The sequence below is a fragment of the Anticarsia gemmatalis genome, chromosome 5 (genome assembly GCF_050436995.1).
Source record: "Anticarsia gemmatalis isolate Benzon Research Colony breed Stoneville strain chromosome 5, ilAntGemm2 primary, whole genome shotgun sequence".
Classification (NCBI taxonomy): domain Eukaryota; kingdom Metazoa; phylum Arthropoda; class Insecta; order Lepidoptera; family Erebidae; genus Anticarsia; species Anticarsia gemmatalis.
Window position 1 is genome coordinate 2,049,660 of NC_134749.1, and position 22,375 is coordinate 2,072,034.

At 33.6% G+C, this 22,375-nt stretch overlaps 1 protein-coding gene across 2 annotated transcripts in view; it reads left to right on the top strand.

Annotated features, from left to right (window-relative positions):
- Nucleotides 1-22,375, top strand: part of LOC142972776 (uncharacterized) — a 116,879-nt gene that overhangs the window by 12,390 nt on the left and 82,114 nt on the right. For both annotated transcript variants that reach the window (XM_076114059.1, XM_076114060.1), the window contains exon 2: nt 17,072-17,242. In XM_076114059.1, the coding sequence (XP_075970174.1) occupies nt 17,107-17,242 (136 nt within the window). In that variant the 5' untranslated portion in view covers nt 17,072-17,106. The remainder of the gene's footprint in view (nt 1-17,071; nt 17,243-22,375) is intronic.

Consider the following 22,375-nt stretch of genomic DNA (forward strand, 5'->3'; position numbering starts at 1 on the left):
ATTTTAAATTTAAATCGTATCAAAATGCTCGGTAATATAGGTACAAAAAAACATACACCGCCCGAATTGAGAAGTCTTCATAAAATAAGGTTCAAGTCGCTTTAATTAAAAAAGATTACTGATGTACCATACGGTCTCCCTGCTTGCCACAAACGAACATTCGCTTTGCGATAAAGAGAGTATAATATTGCATAATATTAAAAGCACAACTAGAGCATATTCAACAAAAACCATTGACATTCATATCCCTTGAGAAGCGGCTCGTCTTAACGACGACTAGTCGTTCAATCGCTATTGTGCGGTCAGCCTAAGTATAGCAATGTATTGCGAACAATAGATTCCGTTGACAATAGCATTACACTACTATTAGTTGATGAGAACGTGGATTTGATACGCTGTAGACCCCTGCTTTATTTTGTACAGAAACAAATAAATATCATTGTCGGTGGTACCGTTGAGAAATTTTGGGCATTGTGGTCCATAAATTATTATTATTAACCCCTAAATTCATATTAGAAAACTTTAATCACTGTAACCGATATTCTAACTGTCAGTTAAGTTTTTACTTCTTAGCTGCTACACCGATATTTGTCTTTCATAAAGTTTCGCAAAACTATTGCTTACATTTTGGAGAAAACAAAAAAATACTGTCATAAAAACTTTTTATGACAGTATTTTTTTTTGTAATTGTATCAGTAATTGACTCTGAAAATCTAGCTACTTGATATACCTATTTATTTATAGCATAGAAGAATAAAGAACTGAAAATATTTGTCACGTATAAAAATCAATCCAAAAGTAAGGCCTTTATTTTTAATAAACCTTTTCTAACTCTTTACAAAACCAACAAGAACCGAAGGAAACCCAAACAAAACATTTTCATTTTCGCTCAACAATAAAAAGTTTTTGATAATTCGTTTTCTCCAATACAATTTGTCATCCCTCAGTCTGCTGGTTTGATTGACGTACGGTCGCAGTTGCGTCTCGCGTCCCGGTTGATATCTGTCACAGTCACGTGACGACCCACAACACTAAAATGTGCGATTCATTTTCTAAAATTAAACCTTTGGTTTAGTTTTGTTTGGTTTACAATCCCTTACTTATAAATGAGAAAGTTGTCTTGCTGCCTGTAACTGTTTCACGGCTAAACTGTTGAATCGATTGTTATAAAATTTTCTGCAATGATGGTTCAAAATTCTTGATGAAACTTGGTTTTTTAATATAATCTAACTAGGCATACAGAGAAACATAGCAGCTGAAAAGCCTTGTAAAAAAAACAGAGAAGTTATATCATATAAGTATATATAACATATAAGTTAAGGAATAAGATTATGTTTTATTTAAAGTTATTGGATGAAGAAAGGATCTTCTTTCGTCTTACTGGTCCAACTTCCAAACTGGCGGACTTACCACGTTATTGTCAATCGTAAGTGTCTGTGTATCTGTGTACTTTATCTGTGTACTTTACCGAAATTAATGATTGATTTGATTTTGTGTCTATGTTCATTTATAGGTACTCAGTACGAAGAGTCATCATAAATATATTAGGCCTATATGGTATATAGTCTCTGCACGCAGAGCTTTTTTATCGTGGGAGTGGTATTTAAAAAGTAAATATTTCAATATTACGCCCAGCAGACAATGCACGAGAACCCCATCAAAAGTTCACATCATCACAATAAACTGATTGATTCTCCACACTACAAGATATCAGTCGATGTTGTAACAAGTAGTCGGATCTAAATTGATTTGTTCCAAGCACTTTACTTTGATAGGGGCGGGCAATACGCTCCGTGTTTGGTACACCATTAGATGCTTTTTTAATATAATTTTGTATGGATGTAAAAGCAGTAATCGTTGAATAGTAAAAGTATTTTGACGTTGAATAGTAAAATCTCACGCGAATGAGTAGAATTTTCAAATCTTGGCATTGACTGTTTCAAAGTTACATGTGTCGACAGCTAACACTACAACAACTAACTCGACAATAGTAATTTTTTTGTTCAGTTTTATAACTATACTAGGTTCCTCACGTGACGCGCGACTAGATTTCCCGGGCTAAAAAGTCCTACACACATCCATTTTTACAAATTATAATTTATACCAATAGTAGGATAAAGGCTCGGTCCCATCGCTTCTGCATGCCTATAAGAAAGCTTATACGAAATGAAATTTGACTGTTGATTATTATATTACATACATACATACATACATATATTACATAAATTGACTGACACTTCATCTAGCAGAAAGGCTACCTCACACCTATACCTAAACTGTGAATCTGACCAAGAATCTTGCAAAATATTTTCCTGCCTTTATATAGTTGTAAATGTTCGAATGTATTTTATAAAGATATCGTTAACCTGTCTATTCTACTTCCACTCGATACGTATCTAAATCAAAAAGGCAATGAAACATGTGAACAATTTGAACAGAAATAATACGGTATAGTAAATTAATCAATACGCCGTTTGAGTTCGCGGACGGACACAGGCTCCCTCGGGAGACTATTCTATAAACGGAACGTTACGCTTAAGGCTAGAGGCCGAAGTACTGGGAATAAAACGTATATAGGAAATGGGAATATAGTTAGTTTTGACTGCCTTTTGTCAATATTAGGTCGGGGAAAAAGTCTTTTCGCATTATGGTATGCATGAAGTTGTAATAAAATCTCTTTGGCTTCAAGAATCACAAATGAGTACACGGTTCATTAGTTTTCTTTCAGTGAGCTCGTGAGGTACCCAAATATCGAGCTTTATTGTGTAGAGAAAATATTTTATTACAAATTCATACATACTACAATGCGAAAAGACTTTTTCCCCGACCTAATATAGAGGGAAGAATAAAAATATTTTTTTGTGTAAAATCACAGCTTTATTTTGTATCAGTAGTAGCAAATTCTATTAGGTACATGGTAAACTAAAACCAATGATTTCTGTTCGTCTCTTTTTGCAATAATCCATAAAAGCAGGTAGGCACAATATATCCAAGATGTCTGGTGTTTTGAGTGCCTCCACGCTAACTATTGTACATCTACCATCCATATTGTATCATGAGTCATCTTCAGTAACTCATAATTTAAGGAATCTGTGCTCTCCTTTAAATGCATGTGACAATAATAACATCGTTTATAATAATTGCAATTGATTACTCCGACCCATATATTCCTTCCGTGGAACTGATCTCTACGACATCTCGGACGACGTTCTCTTATCATTGTGGCTCTATGACCTACTGATTGATTTCAATAGTCGTACTATAAATTGTTTTAATGTATAGTCCGTAGTCCTATTACATACATAATATCAAGCTTGTTATTTTACAACGCAGGCAGAGGTGGCTGAAGTAAACCCACGTTTCGCTATTAACAATGTCAGTCCACATGGGACTGACATTGTTAATAGGGGGCGGACCTATTGCCATTTAGCGGACACTTCACTAAACTCAGAGCTACTATAAGCAATATCGTAATATAGTTTTGGAAAGACCAATTGTACTTATTGCCCGGCCCTGGAGTTGAACCCGACACTAGCCACACTATCGACTGCGCCACAAAGGCAGTCAGTCAGTCCTTATAACAATAACATAAATATATCAATATTGTTTTGGTCTACGCAGGAAAAAAATAGTCCATCATAATGTTCTTGTGTTTGTACGTGAATTCATCGAAATAAAACTGGAGCAAAATTTCGTTATTAGTTTGTCAAACATGCAAGACTATTTGTCCAACCCAGGTAATATTCCTACAAAATTGTAATCATATCTATTTAGTGGTAACAAATATACGTCGCTTTTATGTAAGTACAGATTAATTCGAAATACCTATGTGTAACTTTCTTATTAAATGGTAGTTATTTGAACTAACGAAATTTAATCAATTCCAAATAAAACACAAAAATTCAAAAGTTCAAAATAACAATCACTAAAATTACTTTTCTAAAATCGATTAAAAGTTAAAACAATTTCGAAGTGAAATATTTGAAAAGTTTCATACAAATAAATTAAAACGTTGTTCTAAAGATAATCCTTTTATCTTCAATTGTAAAGTTTTGATTGTCGTACAATCAAATAGTTTTATACGTGACGATGCTTCGAACGCAGTTGTTGTAATTTTTGTACTATAAATGTACAGTAAGATATCAAGATTCATATACATACTAGCGGACCCGACAGACGTTGCCCTGTCTACACGTCTTTAATTTGAAAATTTTAAACTTTTTTACATTGTCCGGTGGACAAAATTGTGAATCTAAACCATTCTCAGATCCCCTTGAACACACACAAAAAATTTCATCAAAATCGGTCCAGTCGTTTAAGAGAAGTTCAGTGACATACAAACTTACAGAAGAATTAATTATGTATAAAGATATGAGACATGTCTTTTATGAATACATAATGCTCACACATTGCTATAACTCCGGGTAAATCTTTTTTCAAAGATAGTAACAATGTGAAAACACAATATCATTAGCTACATATTTTATCTACTGACATTATACAGGGAAAACTTCTTATTTAAAAACCACTAACTGTTGGAAAATACTCCACAAAAAATATCTGCTGGGAGAATGCATATTTAGTCCCGTTTATATTAATATTTTTTTTTAAATTTTCATAATATTCACCGACGTCTATTCATATTGATTGAGTACATTGTGTTAGTACCTACGAGTATAATATGTCGGACAACTCAATCTTTTTAGGACTGACTTTAGTTCCGGTACACGAAAAAATATTTATAACACTAAGACATAAACAAAGCCCTTTTCTAAAACCCAACTTCCACAAGCAATAAATTAAACTTAATCCTTTCTAAACCCGACCACAATATTCAATCAGCTCTCGGCTGTTTCCGTTCGTTTCCGTCGATCTTCGGCCAGCTGTATAATGCAATAGTGTGCTATTAAAGCCTCAATGGTCTACTGATCACAAGGACAGCTCAACTGGCCTGAATGCTTAGATTGGAAAAAGTTTTACTGCTCTTTTTGCTAAGAACTTTCAGCTGTCTGTAGCTTGGAGTTTAAAGTTTATTCGGTCAGTGGTTTCTATCTTCTATTTAATTTAGTGATCATTACTGCTCACTGCATTTTGAAAATTCTTTATATCATAAGCTGTAGCGCAATCCTCTACAATTGGAGCCATCGAGTATCGAGAGTTTGATATTTAAAATTTGCTGCAAAAATAGTTTCTATGGTGTCCGTTAGAGGCGCTGATCGGATTTTTATTCAAATTTTTTTGATAGCTAGCCGGTTGCTGCTATCGAGTATTCGATAGTGGTAGAGAAATGGGCTACTGAAGTCCCTTTCGAACCAAACGCTTTTTGAAGTGATAGAAAATCACAAAATCGCGATAGAGTCGTTTTTTATTTTATTTACATTAGTAAATGTTCAGTACTATCCTGGAAATAACGTTTCTCTTAAATTAATGGTAACACACTTTTGAAATTTACATGAAGCTATAAAACATATCTGTCAGAATTTGCGTGTCAATATTTATACCAATTTTGCTGAAAACATAAAAGTGAAATAAATAAAATTCATCGTCATCATTCACAGCTTTCAGCAGAAACTTCTCGTTTACGCCATTCATTCGTATTCACTTGTGTTCAATATTTCTGTACTATCATTAACCTATCTTGCCACGATTTTTCTACCATTTCATATTCATATAAATTTAATGGACTGTAAAAAATCATATTGTTTTACTTATATCCCCATGCTTGTGCATCCTGCTTTGCTTTTTAATATACATATGTATATATCTTAGTTTCACGTTTGGCGCAGTGGCTAATATGGTCGGTTCGAATCAATCGGGACAAATATTTGTGTGATGAGCACGAGTATCGGTTCTGAGCCTGGTTGTTAATGTTAATAATGTTAGTACAAGCTCTGCCTAGTTTAAAATCAAATGACCGTGTGTGAGTTGCCCAATCAAATGAAAAATCCAATCAAAATATAATAGGGGGCGATCTTGTTGCCATAATTTGCCGGGCAACTATTTGCAATATCAATGAAATCTCAACACGATTGCGCCCAACCCGGGTATCGAATTTGAAACCTCGCGATATGCAATCACACTACCCAGTACCACAATTTTTTACAGTCGGTAATTTCGAGTATCAATTGTTGGACATTTTAAATGTACAGCCAAAATAGTTCCTATGACGCCCATTAGAGGCGCTGACCAGATTTTCATACAAAATTTCTCGATGACTAGCCGGTTGTTGGTAACCGATAGTAGTAGAAATCGAGATACAGATCACAGAAATTCTCCACTGCTGAAATCTCAAAACTCAACTAAACCATAGTTTTTCTCAACAAATAAATCTACCCACATAGTCCTACAACTCTATCCATACACATCTTCATTTGTCCACGTGACCGGTTTGACCGACTTATTTCCAAACGAATGGAGTCCCCACTGCACTATGTGCAATAAAACCTGCCCTTTTTTTCACTGTAATGAATTTCTTTATTGCGTTTTGAAAGAGGGATGTTAGAAAGAGATGCAAGATTGACAGCTGTTTGTTATACATGATAACAAGGTGTCCGTTTGTTTGTTTGGTTTTTAGCTGTATATGCAGTTTGTAGTTTATTTGTACGGTAGCTTAGAAATTCATATTTTAGGTTATCCATCAATCAAAAAATGAAGACCCGATATTGATTCAGCAAATGTTGTATAATGCTTTTGTTTTTTATAACAATATTTTGATAGGAACATTCCGCATTTAATTATTTTTGTCTCTTTCTTAACTGCTTTTTGTAAGGCATGTTAAATTCTATTATTAAATCGTTGTATAGATAATTCTACCTATCCATTACTCAATCATCGAAACAAGAGTGATTTAGTCATCATAATAAGAGTTGGTTAGAAACCGGTCTTCTCTTATCCAGTCAATATACCTTCGTATATAACTTCAATAGGTACTATCGAACAAACTGAATCATGACCCACCATGTGCTCATTTTCTAAAACGCGTCTATATACGCGTAGGTCGAAATTGGCTTGAACCTTTCGTTTCCTTGGTAATGAATTTGTTATCTGTCATTATTGCGACAAATCTTTGTGCGCCAATACAATAATGCTTTGCTACCGTTTTCAACAGGCTCCGTGGCGTAGTGGGTTGATGTTACGACTGCGACGCGTCATGAGTGGGTTCGATACCCACTCAGGGCATGGTTTATTCGGCCATTATAGGAAATAATGTAACTATAAAAATTAAATAATATAGGGTAACCAGCATAGTTATTACCCGGTTAAGGAATTGATACACAATTTTGGTCAATAGTGTCTTTATTTAGTAAAACATTGACATAAACTCTATTATAAACGCAACTTAAATATTCTTTCTAAAAGAACATCAGTCCTTTGTTTCAATAACTTTATACTAATTCAATATAAAACACTTAAAAACCATAAATACTAGCGAATACTGTTAATTCAAATGTGTTATCCTTAACAAATATTGCAACAAACTTTTACTTTTTCTTTTCGAACTACACGCCTGTCGCACAAACGTCGGACATGAGTTCTATGAATTAAAAATGTTACCAATATTCTAAAAATGACATATATCGCAATTCATTTGAACTGGTTACTTTAGGAATTAAAATAAAAGTATTATTCCTTAACATTGGCAATCACTGTATGATGGGCAATGACTGTAATGGTTACCCTAATCGTTTCACAGATTTCTAAATGACGTGCTATTTGATATTTGACACAAATAGGTTTTTTCGTAGTGAAAAGAGTTTAGACTATTTACATTCTACATTCAAATTAAGAGTGATTTATCGAAAACGTATCTACGCACTGTAATAACAAAGGTCAAAGTTGTATGTAGTCGTAGACACAGTCGTATGCATGTTTAAAATGTCCTAAGTGCAACTTTGACGATAGAGACGAAATTCTTACTGTTTTGACGGTGTCAAGCGAATTATCGGCAAAATGGGTCATGAATCAGTTGGTTCGATAGTACCTATAACCACGGGAATAAATTCATATTATAAATGCAGCATAAACAAAGGCTAAACTTCCTCATAAAATAATGGAGCTGTGCCAATATTCTAATACAATATCTATTTGCATACACTAAGGTACTTTAATTTATTATCGTCTGTAAAAGGCAAGTAGCATCGTGAGTAGATTTTATCTGAAATATTATATGCGGTTTAGTATTAGTCAGTTTGTTTGTAATGGATGTTTAGATGTGGGAATTTTTGATAATATTGCGCAAACAATATTGTGGTTTGGCTTGCACATTTCGCGGTAAAATAAATAACTATTTATTATTTTTTGTCGAATAATAAAGGCATGTTAACAATGCACAAAATAATCATATTTCTGATTTTGTAAAATAAAATACCATAATTAACAATTAATTTACAAATTTAATAACTTGAAAAACCAATTGCATAGATGTAATCATAAAATACAACCGCCCAAAATATGACTTGCGCAAAAAATCATTGCGCAAATCAAATGAAATTACATTTGTATCATTTCTCACTGTGATTTTTCGCAAATTCCATTGTCGTAACCAAGCGGCGGAAGCTATAATCTTAATAAATATTCTAATGCGTATTTCGCTAGAATAACAATAGAGTCTAGTACTGTCGGTCGTGAACTCGTGACTAGGCATCTACATCGGTGTTCTATGATCAATTGCTAATGAATAACCCGGTGTATAAACAGCTCAATAGATTTGCACGTAATTAGACTGTCAATTGAAATTAAGCCTTGCATTTGCGATTAAATGTGCTGGAATTTGTGTGTGGTATAATTAATGTGAGATAGCTTCTATCTGTACCTTTGTCGGCTGGTAATATATAGCAACCCATTGAAACAGAAATGTAAAGGTAAAGCCAAAATTGGTTAGTAACAGTAGAACTGATATTAAAATTGGTGCTAAATTCAGTGGACAGTCCTGGGGGGTTATCGGGGGCTATTGACATCAGTTTTGTGGCTACTTTTCTGTATATTGTTTCTTTTCTAAAATTATGGTTAGTAATATGTTCCATCGAAGCTGCAATGTAATGCAAAGTGGTTATCAAATCGACGTACACTAGTTGTTAACTGCGGTACATAATACGCATGCTGAACATAATAATAGTCTCTCCAGGTATACTCCAGTTTCTAAACTACATGTACATTTAACAATTGTATGGATGTATAACACAGAGCAACAGTGATGGTTGAACTATGAGAAAGTTTCGAAAAACCAAAAACGAATTCCAAATACCGTCACAATAGACACTCGTAAATTTTCAATAAACGAAAAAGTAAAAAACACGACAGGAATGAAACACCTGCCTATGGTCGAACTAACGCTCGACTTTAAAGGTGCAACGGACCGGTTCGGTATGAATCACGAGGATTATAGACAGACAGCTTTATTGTTTATTTATATAGATTTTATTATATTAACTGTATATATGTTAACTAGCTGAGCCGCGCAACTTCACTTGCGTCACATAAGACTTAAGAGTGAATGAGTGAAATTTTTCACCGTTTTTGTAACATTTTTTACTGATACTCTGCTCTCTTTGGTCGTAGCGTAATGATATATAGCCTATAGCCTCGATAAATGGGCTATCTAGCACAAAGAATTTATCAAATCGGACCAGTAGTTCCTGAAATTAGCGCGTTCAAACAAACAAACAAACTCTTCAGCTTTATAATATAAGTATAGATATATTTATATAGATTTTATTATATTAACTGTATATATGTTAATTTGTAAGCTGATTGAGAATGAAATACAACTGTTTGGATGCTTCGAACATCTGTGGGAAGATGCCCGAAGTAAAATAAACGAGTCATAATTTCATTACGGTCGTGTGATATTTTTATTCAAATAAGTCAATGTTTTAAAGTTTAAGCTGTTAATGTAATTATAGACGTCATGTTTAGAAGTGTGGACAGGTGCTTTTGAAGTATCGTCATAAATATAAATTAAGTAGGCAGAGTTAATAACGCTAAAGAATTTGTTTAGCATTTTCCGGATAAATATTTTGATTATAGTGAGAGATTATATTAATATATTGACAGGTGTAATGGAGAATTTTACTGAATAGATTTATATATTAAAGAATTACGTGTATGTGCTGTAGTAGATCGATAAACGCTGATGATAGTGTTGATGATTATGATTTTAGAGTAACACTAAGACTCAACACTACACAGTGACACCGTCAAGTATTTAAAGTTAGGAAATCTTACTTATAACAGTATATACTAGATTGAATTTTTATTAGAGAAAAAGATTTATTTTCGTCCAATTTTCGCTACGCGCAATCCCAAACCACCAAATAATTAATGCCTTGTTAAGATCAAACCACTATGCATATCACGTATCTCAAATGACAAGTTGATGGCCACTATTTAATACATTGGTGCTTTGACCTAAAGTTAATCACTCAAATCCTTGGGAAAAAGCAATGTACAGCAAAGCGGCTTCCAAATATTTGTCAACTGACGTACGTGATAACCGATGAAAATCAAGTCATTTATTAATTTAGATTAATAGCTCGATTCTTTACTACTATCGACTACCGAAAACCGGTTTGTCATCGAGAAATTTTGTATGAAAATCTGTACCTCGATTCTCTACCACTATCGACTACCGACAACCGGCTAGCTATCGACATTCGACATTTGGAATGTACTGCCAAAATGTTTCCTACGACACCCGTCAGAGGCGCTGATCAGATTTTCATACAAAATTTCTCGATGACAGTGCGGTTGTCGGTAGTCGATAGTAGTAGAGAATCGAGGTACTGATCAGCGCCTCTAACGGGCGTCGTAGTAACAATTTTGGCAGTACATTCTAACAAATTATCGATACTCGACAGTACAGATTATACAGAATTGCGCTACAAATATTGACACTTATGATAGTCGTTACAATTATCTACCACTAGCTCGGAAAGGGGGTACCTTGATCTTACGCCACTAGTGAACCAATCACTTGACTTCTAACCTCAGTTCAAGACACGACAATAGTCCGTGACGTAACAATGTTATCCTTCATCACAATAGCATCTGGCACAAACAGGCCCAGAGCGATCACCAACCGGATGATTATAGCGACGTCCCAAGAGAGGCCCTTGTTCATCGATCGTGTTTATTATGAGGCTTGAAGGAGTAACTTGTCGTGATTGTAGTACGAGTTGGCTGCTAATTTGGTCCTTTCACCACGATTATAATATTCTAAGATTTTTAAAAATAAAGAATGATTTAGCGGTTTGATTATTTTGCTTGACATAGAGTCATATGTATATCTTAGAAATATAGCCTTAATATAAACGCGTAGTGTAATGAAAATTATAGCAATTTTTTTTGCAAATTCTAATAGTTAAATGCGTTTGTTTTTTTTGCAAATGCTGTTATTTGTCAAAATTCAGGGATGTATTTTTGTTACTTAATAGATTTTGATTAAATTTAACATATCTGTACTTTACAACCTGGATTAACACACAAAATTACTTCACTAAAAACAGCTTATCACGTATTATAACTCGCACAAAGTGGCAGGCAGAAGCTATAGATAAAAAGCTGTCTTTAATGGTACCATTACCAAAAATCAGCCATCATTTCCACACCAATAACGCAGAAAGTACATTAGCTAACATTCAAAGGCATGCTCTTTGTCGGTCTAAAAATACTTTTACATGGAGGCAATACATCAATAAAATTAGACATCAATAATCTTGATTGCGCATAATGTTCATTGCCTACAGACATGACATATGGTTGACATCGTAAATGGTAGCCGCAACTTTGCTGTCAACTGTAAGCTGGAAAAATGTTGTTGTAACATTTTGTATCTATAGTTAAAATGTTCTAAGAAAGTTCTTTTATAAGATTTTTAGATTTTAAATGGTGTTGTTAAGAATAAGAATTTCGGTTAGAAGTCGTAATCCGTAGGTATGTACGACAAAATGTATAAGCTAATGAGGTGTATCAAAGAAAAATAAGTTTGTATGAGTAGCCAGCTACATTAATAGGTCTCTCACTATATATGCTCAATGGAATAATAAATGGGTATATGTATGTATGATCTGGCTATTTGCAAAAAAGTCCCGTTTCGAGGAAGATTCGTCGTTTCTCACGCATTTCAAAGTTTAAAAATAGTGCATTGTGTAGTAGCATCCAAATATTGTAGCCCTTTATAAAAACGCAAGGTGCGTTTTAAAAACCAATTAAGTTATAAAGCAGTGTAGAAATGCGGTCGGCTTTTTGTCAACATTTTTTGTTGAAATCTGAACAATCACTCTTGAGAACGGTATGGTTGTCAGTTCGAACCCGATTCTTGCATTATATGGAGCATTTTAAAAGATGTGTTTAGAAATTATGAAGCGGAATAAATTGATATATCAAAACGTACTTGAAATGATTGAAGTTATAACAAAAATAGGTACCTACACGTTTGTATGATGTGGATACAAAATCGAAGGATGTAAGGTTTGTTGCTAGAGGCCTTTTATGGTTTCGAGCTTTTTTCGGGAAAACAAAAAAAAAACACACTTATGTCTATAAATAGTGTAAAAATTGTACATAAATGTACTTTTATAACTAAGACTACAAGGACGTAATCGTAACGAAGTGCGTTTTATCTTTTGATAATATGCAGTGAATATTTGTTTATTAAACGCGCGGTATACGGATTCAAAATGGCTCAAGATACTCGTATGGAATTAGATTAACCGTATCACCAAAAAATTGTTACCAAATAGGTGACAAAAATACAGCCGATGTGTTATGATTTCATTCATCTTAACCAAGTTTCTATTATTTAAATGTTACTATCTACATTTTATCATTCTACAGCCACTAGTAGTTTCACAATCTCTCCTTAGATACTTATTTAAAAATCCTCAGTTCTTTTTTCAATCCAGATTTCATGTTTTTTACTTCATACATAATTTATATCGCTATTTCAGATTGCACTTTGCAGTGATACTGCACTACAGAATTTCAATTTGTATAGTGTTTTAAATCATGCCTTATATTTAATTCAGATGCATTGTTTGGATTAATGTTTACTTTCAGATATTAATATCACTGGGAAAAAGAATAAGCTGTGTTGCTTCATCATGCTTTTAGCTACTGAAATTATTGTTAGTAGTTCTTCGTTTACCTCTTAGGAGCATATGTTTACCATTTTTGTTTATCATTAATACATGTTTTATTGTTATACCATAGATCACGAAGAGCGTCTTAATCTGAAGGAAATAATTCAGCGCACCTAAAAACTTTACCCAATTTTTTTTTTAGTAATAATATTACTCTTTTTACTTCAAAATAATTAAGTTTGACATGAACATGAGGCTGACCACTTACTAATGAATGCAAAAAGTACGCCTTATAAGATATAAATAGTGTATCGTCTTGTTCCTCTCGATAAAATCGACAAAATTACATTTACATTGTAACTTACTTGTTACAATAAATCTCAGTATAATTTAATCCGCTACGTTTTCTACTCGAATAAAAGCTTTTACCATTTCTTCAACAAAACCGAACAAGTACATTTCCTTCATGAACATTAAACTTACTCTGTCTAATTCGATCCACTAAAATTCCAGTAAAGAATAAAACACTCGATCAGTGTGACATTCCAGACAATGGCAACACGATAACTCACTATACGACCAACTTTTAGAACAATCGAACATCTTTTGCTATTGGAAAATCAACCTTATTGCATTAAGATAAAGTTTACCTAACGTGTAGAAGTAAAGTTGTTGAGAATCTACCCCCGTCACGCGATCACCTTATTGGTGGAACAAAAATAACGTTATTAGACATTGAACCACGTTCAAAATTACGATCACGATGTGTTCAATCATATTACTATTATGGTAATAAATTTCAGGGCGTGCGTGCTTTTGTAGGTCATTGGGAAACTGTTCCACTCCTTGGATCCTTGTGATCGGTTCATGAAAGAATGTTCTGTGTATCGGCTGGATGATTTTTGTAGCTATTATGAATGTAGCATGTTTTACAAAATGCAACCTAGTTAGAGTAATACGTAGAGTCTAATTTTAAATAATCTGGAGTTAGCCATTTGGTAAGTTGGAAATATATTGGGTGCAATTAAAGTTATAGCTTTAATATTAATGTCAAATCGATACGGTCGATCGGATATTGATGCTTTTAATTTGCACTTATAATAGTAATAAACTGAATATAATAAAAATAATAGTAACAGACAAAACTTTCGCACTTATAATAGCAATAAACAGTAATTAATTATATGTTAATTTGCCGTCTTCATAATAAATGAGGTGTAAAATCTATTTAAACAGAGTTTTATCTTTTTTTAACTCATATACAGTTTCAAAAGGAACATACATAAAATAACATTACTAATCTGAACATTCGCGATTAGTAATTAGTAAGATCGGTAGTATGTCGTTAGAATTGGCAATTACGAACTAGTGTTCGTAATTGGAGTAGAGTAATGTTTTATAGACCCTTTCAAAACGAAGGTTGTTATAATTATCTCGCACCACCTGTTTGCCACTTACAAAATATGACAGTATTATAATAAGTATGTCGTTACTAAAATTACAATAATCAGGATAGGGAATGCAATCCCGACTCGAGATCGTCAACTCGAGATCCCTCGCGATCAGAAATATCAATCCCGCGGGATCCCGAGATTTTCGGGATCCCATCTAGTTAGTAAAAATAATACAATTCGAACGGCTTGTTTAATGTAATATGTGTGTGATAGTGTGGTGAATGCAATAAATTATTATTTGAAAGAAAATAAAAGCCTTGATTTTTCAATATTACTAACAACGTAACATAATTAACAGGTGTAATAACATGAACATAATCAAAAAAGTAGGTGTAGCTCCAGGAGATTAAAATAAAAAGTAATCACATGGCATTTTGAAAGTAGCCTCTTAAAATACAAAGTGTTTCTATAGTACGAGCTTCTAATCGGCATCTTAAGTCTATTGCAATGTAGCCAGCTGCTGAAAATGCCCTCTCCGACAATCCCGAACGGGATCTCGTCATATTATGCTTCGGGATTGATCCCGAAAAAATACACGGGATCTCGCGAGATCGGGATCCCGCGAGATCGGGATTGCATTCACTAAATCAGGACAACTGGAGTCCATCTGTGGCTTGTTAAGTAAATTATATGCGTACGAATCCGCTGCGTTCTACAATGATAACTTTTACTTGCATATTTATACTAATTATATCCTTTGCTATGGTTAATCTCTTCTGAGTCTAATTTCGAACACACTGGAGTAATAAGACCATATTAAAAACAAACCTAAATAATATTTAGGATTACATACTTTTTAGCAATAGACAAAAAAAATATTATTTTCAAGAAACCTTCCTTACTTATGTACAAGATTGTTTCCAAAACTTCTTCTATGTCTGTCTTCAGAAATTTCCTTAAAAAAATAACAAAAAAGAATTTCATTTCATTTTCCAAAATTTATTATCAAATCATTTTTCTCAATTCTTAATCTCTAATTACTAAGATAAAATCCAGTCCTATCTCTACAATACATTTTACAATTCAACAAACGATAGCACTACAACAACAGCGAACAAAGTAGTAAATAATCAAGATACTTGTTCCAGCAGTGAGGATAACTCAGGAAACAGAGCTTGCAGGTCGATTTCCGCACCAAACTGTTGTTCCGCACAACAAACTTACTTCTACGAGTATAGAATGTTTCTATTCCCGTAGGGATTGAATTCTGAAGGCTACAGATTTATAACTAGTTTTCTAAATTTTAAATAAATGTCGGTTAAAACAATAGCGTTTTGTCGACACATAAAATTATTTATATTTATTTATTTATTCATTTATACAGAAAATATATTTTATGTAATCTGTTAAATGTTATGTTATATATTTATTAATTCACCTATTTAATGTCTTATATTAACTAAAGATTTACTGTAGTTATTTCTTGCTCATTTCTTTCTTTTTCCTTATATGCTACTTACTTGTAAGTGAGGGCCAAAAAGAAGAGATCAGACAAAAAGTTTAAGTACTGAACACTATACTAGAACAATACATCATTCGCAGTAAACTGTTCAAGATATATTATTTCAATCAGTATCAATCGTTCGGTGAAAATCGGTATTTTCAGATGCACCGAAAAATAATTCACCACTTTCACTTTCAGCAGTTTTCACGAAACATCCGGTACAAGTGTTAGGTTATATTGGCTGGCAAAACAGAACTCTACACATTTTCAGGCCAATACCGACCCAATTTTCAGATAGTCGAGACCGAATCGTGAAAAATTCCGTTACAAATTTTACCACTCCCTATCCTTACTTGAATCAACATTGGAAAATTAATAACAGGAGAAATTTGTGATCAAACAAAAACCTATTTTTCGTGCACCCAATGTTTTATGGCTTGGAACTTGGATAGGAATCAGTGATGTCTTAAAAGGCGGCTTATCTACGGATCTGTTTTAGCATTTTGATTTATTAAGGTCGAAGGTCGATAAAGCACGTTCGTTTGTTCGGAGTTGAGGGCATAGAACTGTTGTTTATTGGTCTTAGTCTGGAATAATGTGTGGAGCAATGCAGTTTCTATAATAGAGTTGGTCAATAATCACCAAAATCTTTTGTGGAGTATTTTGATGCAGTCATTATAAAACCAGCTTAATTTTAAAGCTTAGTCTAAAGTTATTGTAACGTAGTAATAGTTAACTTAATGTGCGTTTTCAGAGGTTAAATGTTCATAATAAATAACAGTAGGTCCTCTATCTCATATCACAGCGTGTTATCAAAATAAGGGCGTGTTATTACACCTTTATCTTATTTAGAGAAGAAAATAATTGTAGGGTTCCAAGATTTAAGAATTCTGGTTCCAAGATTCCACTTCAACACATTAATATGTAGCTTTTGTTTAATCTTAGTTCTAGTCTTAAGTTTACGTTAACAAAATGTTGATTGGGAAACAATTTTTTTTTTTATTTTTGTTCATATAATGCTCAATTTCATGAACATTTTCCAATTGCATTCTTTTCTACCATTTCTTTTCCTCGATTAGTATTTTCTTCTTCAGGTATACGATGTGAACGGATCAATGGTCTCACAGCCATGTCGCCGCGGGCGGAACCCACGGTCAGGCACTTCCACAACCAGCCCGAGTTGCGCCGCGGGCTCATGCTGAGGTGGATTCTGTTCGTGTGGTTCGCGAGTTGCGGCCCACTTGGCAACACTGTCAAGCAAGATGGTGAGTACTTTGTGCTTTATGCGAAGTTTTTTAGATAAATTAGAATTTAAGACAGGCCTCACCTACGCCTATTATACCTGAAGATATATCTAAAAGTTGACACCAATATTGCACAACATAGACTAGATATTATTGATCGACTATGTGCGGATTTATGTAATACGGTATTATTAAAATCTATACTAATATTATAAAGCTGAAGAGTTTGTTTGTTTGTTTGATTGTTTGTTTGTTTGAACACGCTAATCTCAGGAACTACTGGTCCGATTTGAAAAATTCTGTGTTAGATAGCCCATTTATCGAGAAAGGCTAAAGGCTATATAACATCACGCTACGGTCATTAGGAGCGGAGTAGCAACGAAAAATGTTACAAAAACGGGGAAAATTTTGACCCATTCTCTTAGGTGACGCAAGCGAAGTTGCGCGGGTCAGCTAGTGTTTAGTAAAAATACATGTAAATAACTAACTTCAGAAGTATTTGCAATCAATTGTGTATATAACTCAAAATAATTTGATCAGTGTTGTTAAATGCTACGTATAATCTACATTACAAGACTTTCAAAGTACAAATCCCCTGCACCATAAAACTTAAAACCCTACATTTCCAGCCAAACATTTGCCTCATGAATCAGACTACATTCGGCGTTAGCACAAAATCCGTGTGATTTCACAAACCATATTTGCTGTGTCACAATCAAAAAAGCTTTTCACGTCAGAGCTGACGTAACAATCGCTTGCGGGGACGGGGGATATCAAAACGTTTGACAATTAACGCGAGAATTTGTACACTGTTCTTCGAAAATTGTTTAGTATCGCTGTTTGTGTGAAAGGATTCATTTTGCAGATTTTTCGTTGTGAGATCTCATGTGATTGAGATTTTTGCAAAGCTTTATCTATTTTATTTTTAAAAACAGTACATAGTACGCTTAAGAACATAGTAGCATAAAGTCTAGCTTGACAATAAACTAACACTGTGCCGAGCTTAGGTTTTCTTACTCATATTAAAATAACTAAGTCAAATATAACATGATCTTTCTTTGAACATTTGATCAGAATCCAGGGCACCTCATAAATGTTAGACTACTCGTCATGAACGTATGTTAAATAGTAGGATTCTTAAGAAATATAATATAACAAGCAACCCCTCATCCAGATTTCTCCTACAACTTAAGTATATTATATAAACCCCTGCAATACAACCAGATTAAAACGATACCCATTTCAATAAAAATCAACAAAACTATTCATAAGATAAGCCGAGTACAGCTAATCTTGTGTTACGTGTAAGCTAACAAGACCGCAACTAATGGGCTCGGTCGGCGCAAACCGAATGTGAACGCCGCACCGGGCCTCACCGCGCCGCACCGGGCCTCACCGCGCCGCAACGCGCCTCACCGCTGGTGTGCCCTCACCTTTATCTCTCGGCTACGATTTGTGTGCGGTTTTGTTTTTCAATGTGTTTTTCTAGGTTATTTGATTAAGTGAATGTTTTATTTTAAACTTTAATAATGAATGGGTTACAATGGTACTATGGAAACTTCCTTTTCTTACGAATAGACAGAGATAAATAAATAAGTATAATGAGTTAATCTCTACTTCTACACGTTATTCTTAACCATAGATTGGTATTTGAACAGCTGGATAAATAAGTTTAAAATAAAAGTTCAACATAGGTATTAAAATATCCAACCTAATTCTAAAAATTCTTCTCTAACAACTATTTTTCACGTCAATTAAAACCAAATTAGTCCAAACTAAAATTCCAGCCACTAACAATTCGAATTCTTAAAAAAACAAACGATTTAAAACAAGAACACATCGTGTATCTGGATCAGGGTTGCGTCATAATCGCGCTATAAAATAACGTTTAGCGTTTACGTCTTGCTATAAAAATGTTGAGGACCACTCGACATTTATGCGACAGCCCTAGATGCTGCTATTTTGGGTGAGATATTAGGAGTGTTGGTCTGGCAAGTTGTGTGTGGTTGAAAGCGTTGAAATCATAGATGATGTCGGATAGCAGTCTAGCCGCAATAACGCCTAATAAAACTGATGACCAGTCGGTTAGTTCATTGTTTTAGTGTGAACTTCTGAGTAAGATTGAAGAGCATCCTTTATTTAATAAAGATTATGAACTACCAGTGTGCGAAGTTTTCTAAAAATAAATTTACTACTTTTTCCTGAAACTAACAAATGGATTTGAAAACTTTCTCTTAGTGCGAAAGTAGTAGTAGTGCAATATTAGTAGAATTGTAAAGATTGTAGAAATAAGTGGTTACTAATCGTTAATTATTTTTAAAGCTTATTTCTTAAGACTTGCTGTAATATACCAGCTAGTCACGTTATATCTATAGATACCGATGTGCTTTTCTATAAAAAAAACTCTGTTTTCTTGGAAATCATTTGTGCCCAGTCTCAAGGCTGTAATTAGCCTTCCAAGAAATTAGTTACTTATATTAAATACCTTGAGATAAAGTCAAAGAACTTAAGTAATTGCTCTATCTAATAAACTAGTTTTTGTGGAGAATGTCCTTGACGTTTTATAATTATAAGGATCATTAGTTTGTAATTCTTAGTAATACAGGTGTTAGGAACACTCTAAATAGTTTATTAGCTGTAAAAAAAACACTATGACTTGCTAGTACTTATGATATTTAATAGATGTTTCAGTCACAAATTTTATTAAGCTTTCGATAAACTGTATTTGGAAAACTGTATTTGACACAGGGTAACAATTTTCAAGAAAAGCAAGTTCATGAAAGCCTCTTGCACAGATAACATAATTCCTATATCATATCCTTACGAATCGCGGTCAAAAAACTATCAAAATTACAAAACCATAATTTTATCAGCATTTTTTTTCCAAAAAATGAATATGCAGGCGGCTAACAAACACGCACACACCAATTCATCTATTTTCAATAACCAAAAGAAACCACGCCCGTAACCTGACCTCCTATAACAGTTACGTTAACCAATAAACCAAAGAAATGCCCCAAACATTTCCCGAGACGATATCGACATAATTCCCCGTACAATACTTATTACATAAATACATATGAGTATATAGTCATAGCGATGTACAGGGTGGAAAAAATACGAAGAGAAACCATATTTAATATTAGATAACCACAGCGACTTCGCTTGTGTAATTTTTGTAAAATAGCCTATGCTTGATAATAGGCCTTCGACTATCTTCACGCCAAATTTCGTTAAAATCGGTTCAATAGTTAGACCGTTAAATGGCGACAGACACCAATTACACGAAGCGTCAAAATATTATTATGATGGAGACCTATGAGACGAAACTCTTATAAAAATTTATTTCTATGGTTATTTTATTGTATCAATCATAATGTCAATGATAACAAACAACAACATGTTCTTTTTTATCATTTTGTGTTTTTTATACCCTTTTTCAATTTATTAATAAGACTTGTATATATTTTTTCATCCTGTATAAATCGTTTATATAAAACTATTGGCCGGTACAATCTGACAGTCGCAAAAAGGTTGTAAATTTGTGTTATATCGTAAACACGTCAGGCACAACGAGAGCGTTGTTCTCGAATAGGGAGGGATACAAGAGTTTATATAAGTGTTTTATATTAAATGTAGCTTAATTCACAATTTACTGCTTAAAATAAGCATTTCCTGCAAAGCAAACAGTAGTTACTGTTATAAGTACTTTAGATATTTCTAACTAAAATCAATAATTGCTTGGTTGTTTTACATCACTCCAAACTATAAGTAGTGTTATGCAACACAAAGTACTAAAGTTGACTAAAGAAATTCTTGATTTTTATTGTTCTTGGTCTGTCTTTAAAACGGTAAACTTTACTCTCAGCAACCAGTATTTTATTTAATTTCGACACCATACTTTCTTTTTCTCATAAAGAAAGTCAAAATAACGTATTTCACACATTTCCCACAAAAACAAAAATATCGATCTACATTTTCAACACCAAGGTTGTCCCCGAACCGTAACGGAGGGTTCCCTACATACAATAGTTACGAAAAAACCAGCCTTTTGTCTCGCCCCTCGGCTGACAGCAATTAATGTTTTATTTCACCTTTGTACGCATACACTGTCGACCAACGGAATACACCCGCGGTTTAATAGAAAAAAATGTGCTTTCAAGAATCAATTAAATTCAATAAGAATTTTGTTGTATTTTTTTCTATAGGTATTGTGTGGTTTTTTCAAAGAGTTGTGAAGGACAAATTGGCTGGTGAATTGTTAACTTCCGTATATGTATTGTGTCTTGGCTTTCCCTGCTTTGGTTTAAGTGAAAAGTGCTTGCAAAGCGGATGTAAATTCTACTGATTTGAATTACGGGGTTTTGTGTATTAGGGATACTACGGTTGATCTGAGAATGAATTCGTTATAGTTTACGACAATACTATACCAGTCTCTTACTAAATACCATACTTAGTACTAGAAGTTTAACAGCACTTAGTAAATAATACACCTAACATAATTTTCGAACGTATAATTCGGTATTAAAGTAAGTTTTGAAAACTATCTGCAGGTAATTTTGTCGTTATATTCCCTGCATGCAATTTATTAACTGATTGAAAAAAAGATGGACGTTCTGAATTCGTTTCCTTTTTTAATGTTTATGTAACTTTACATATAATCCTTAATACTTCAGTATTAAAAACTTACAAATTTTAAGACAATGACCTAAAAGCATACTTATTGATATAATGAACGTACAAGTGATTAATGCGCTAAGAATTTCGTATCTAAAGAGGAAGTGAGAGCAATTAATACCTCCTAAGCTCTAATTAAGACGATGTAACGTATCTTATCTTAGAAACAGCGGACCAATTAATTTTACTTATTGGTACACAAAGGTTTTTAGAGGGCCAATCGTGTAGTATCGAGTTCAAAACATGGGTGGAAATATAGGACCACCAATAAATATATGGGGACAAACAGAGGAAACCGTTGGTATATAAAATCTATTACTGTCAAACTGTTGGGCTAAGATCTTGTTCCGTATTAAGAAAGGCGGCTTTGATATCCTCAATCTAGACTTAGCCAGCATAGTAATGCTGGCTAAGTCTAGATTGAGGATATACAAACGTTCGAGATCTTAAAGTTGAAAAATAAGAAGATGTTTGAAA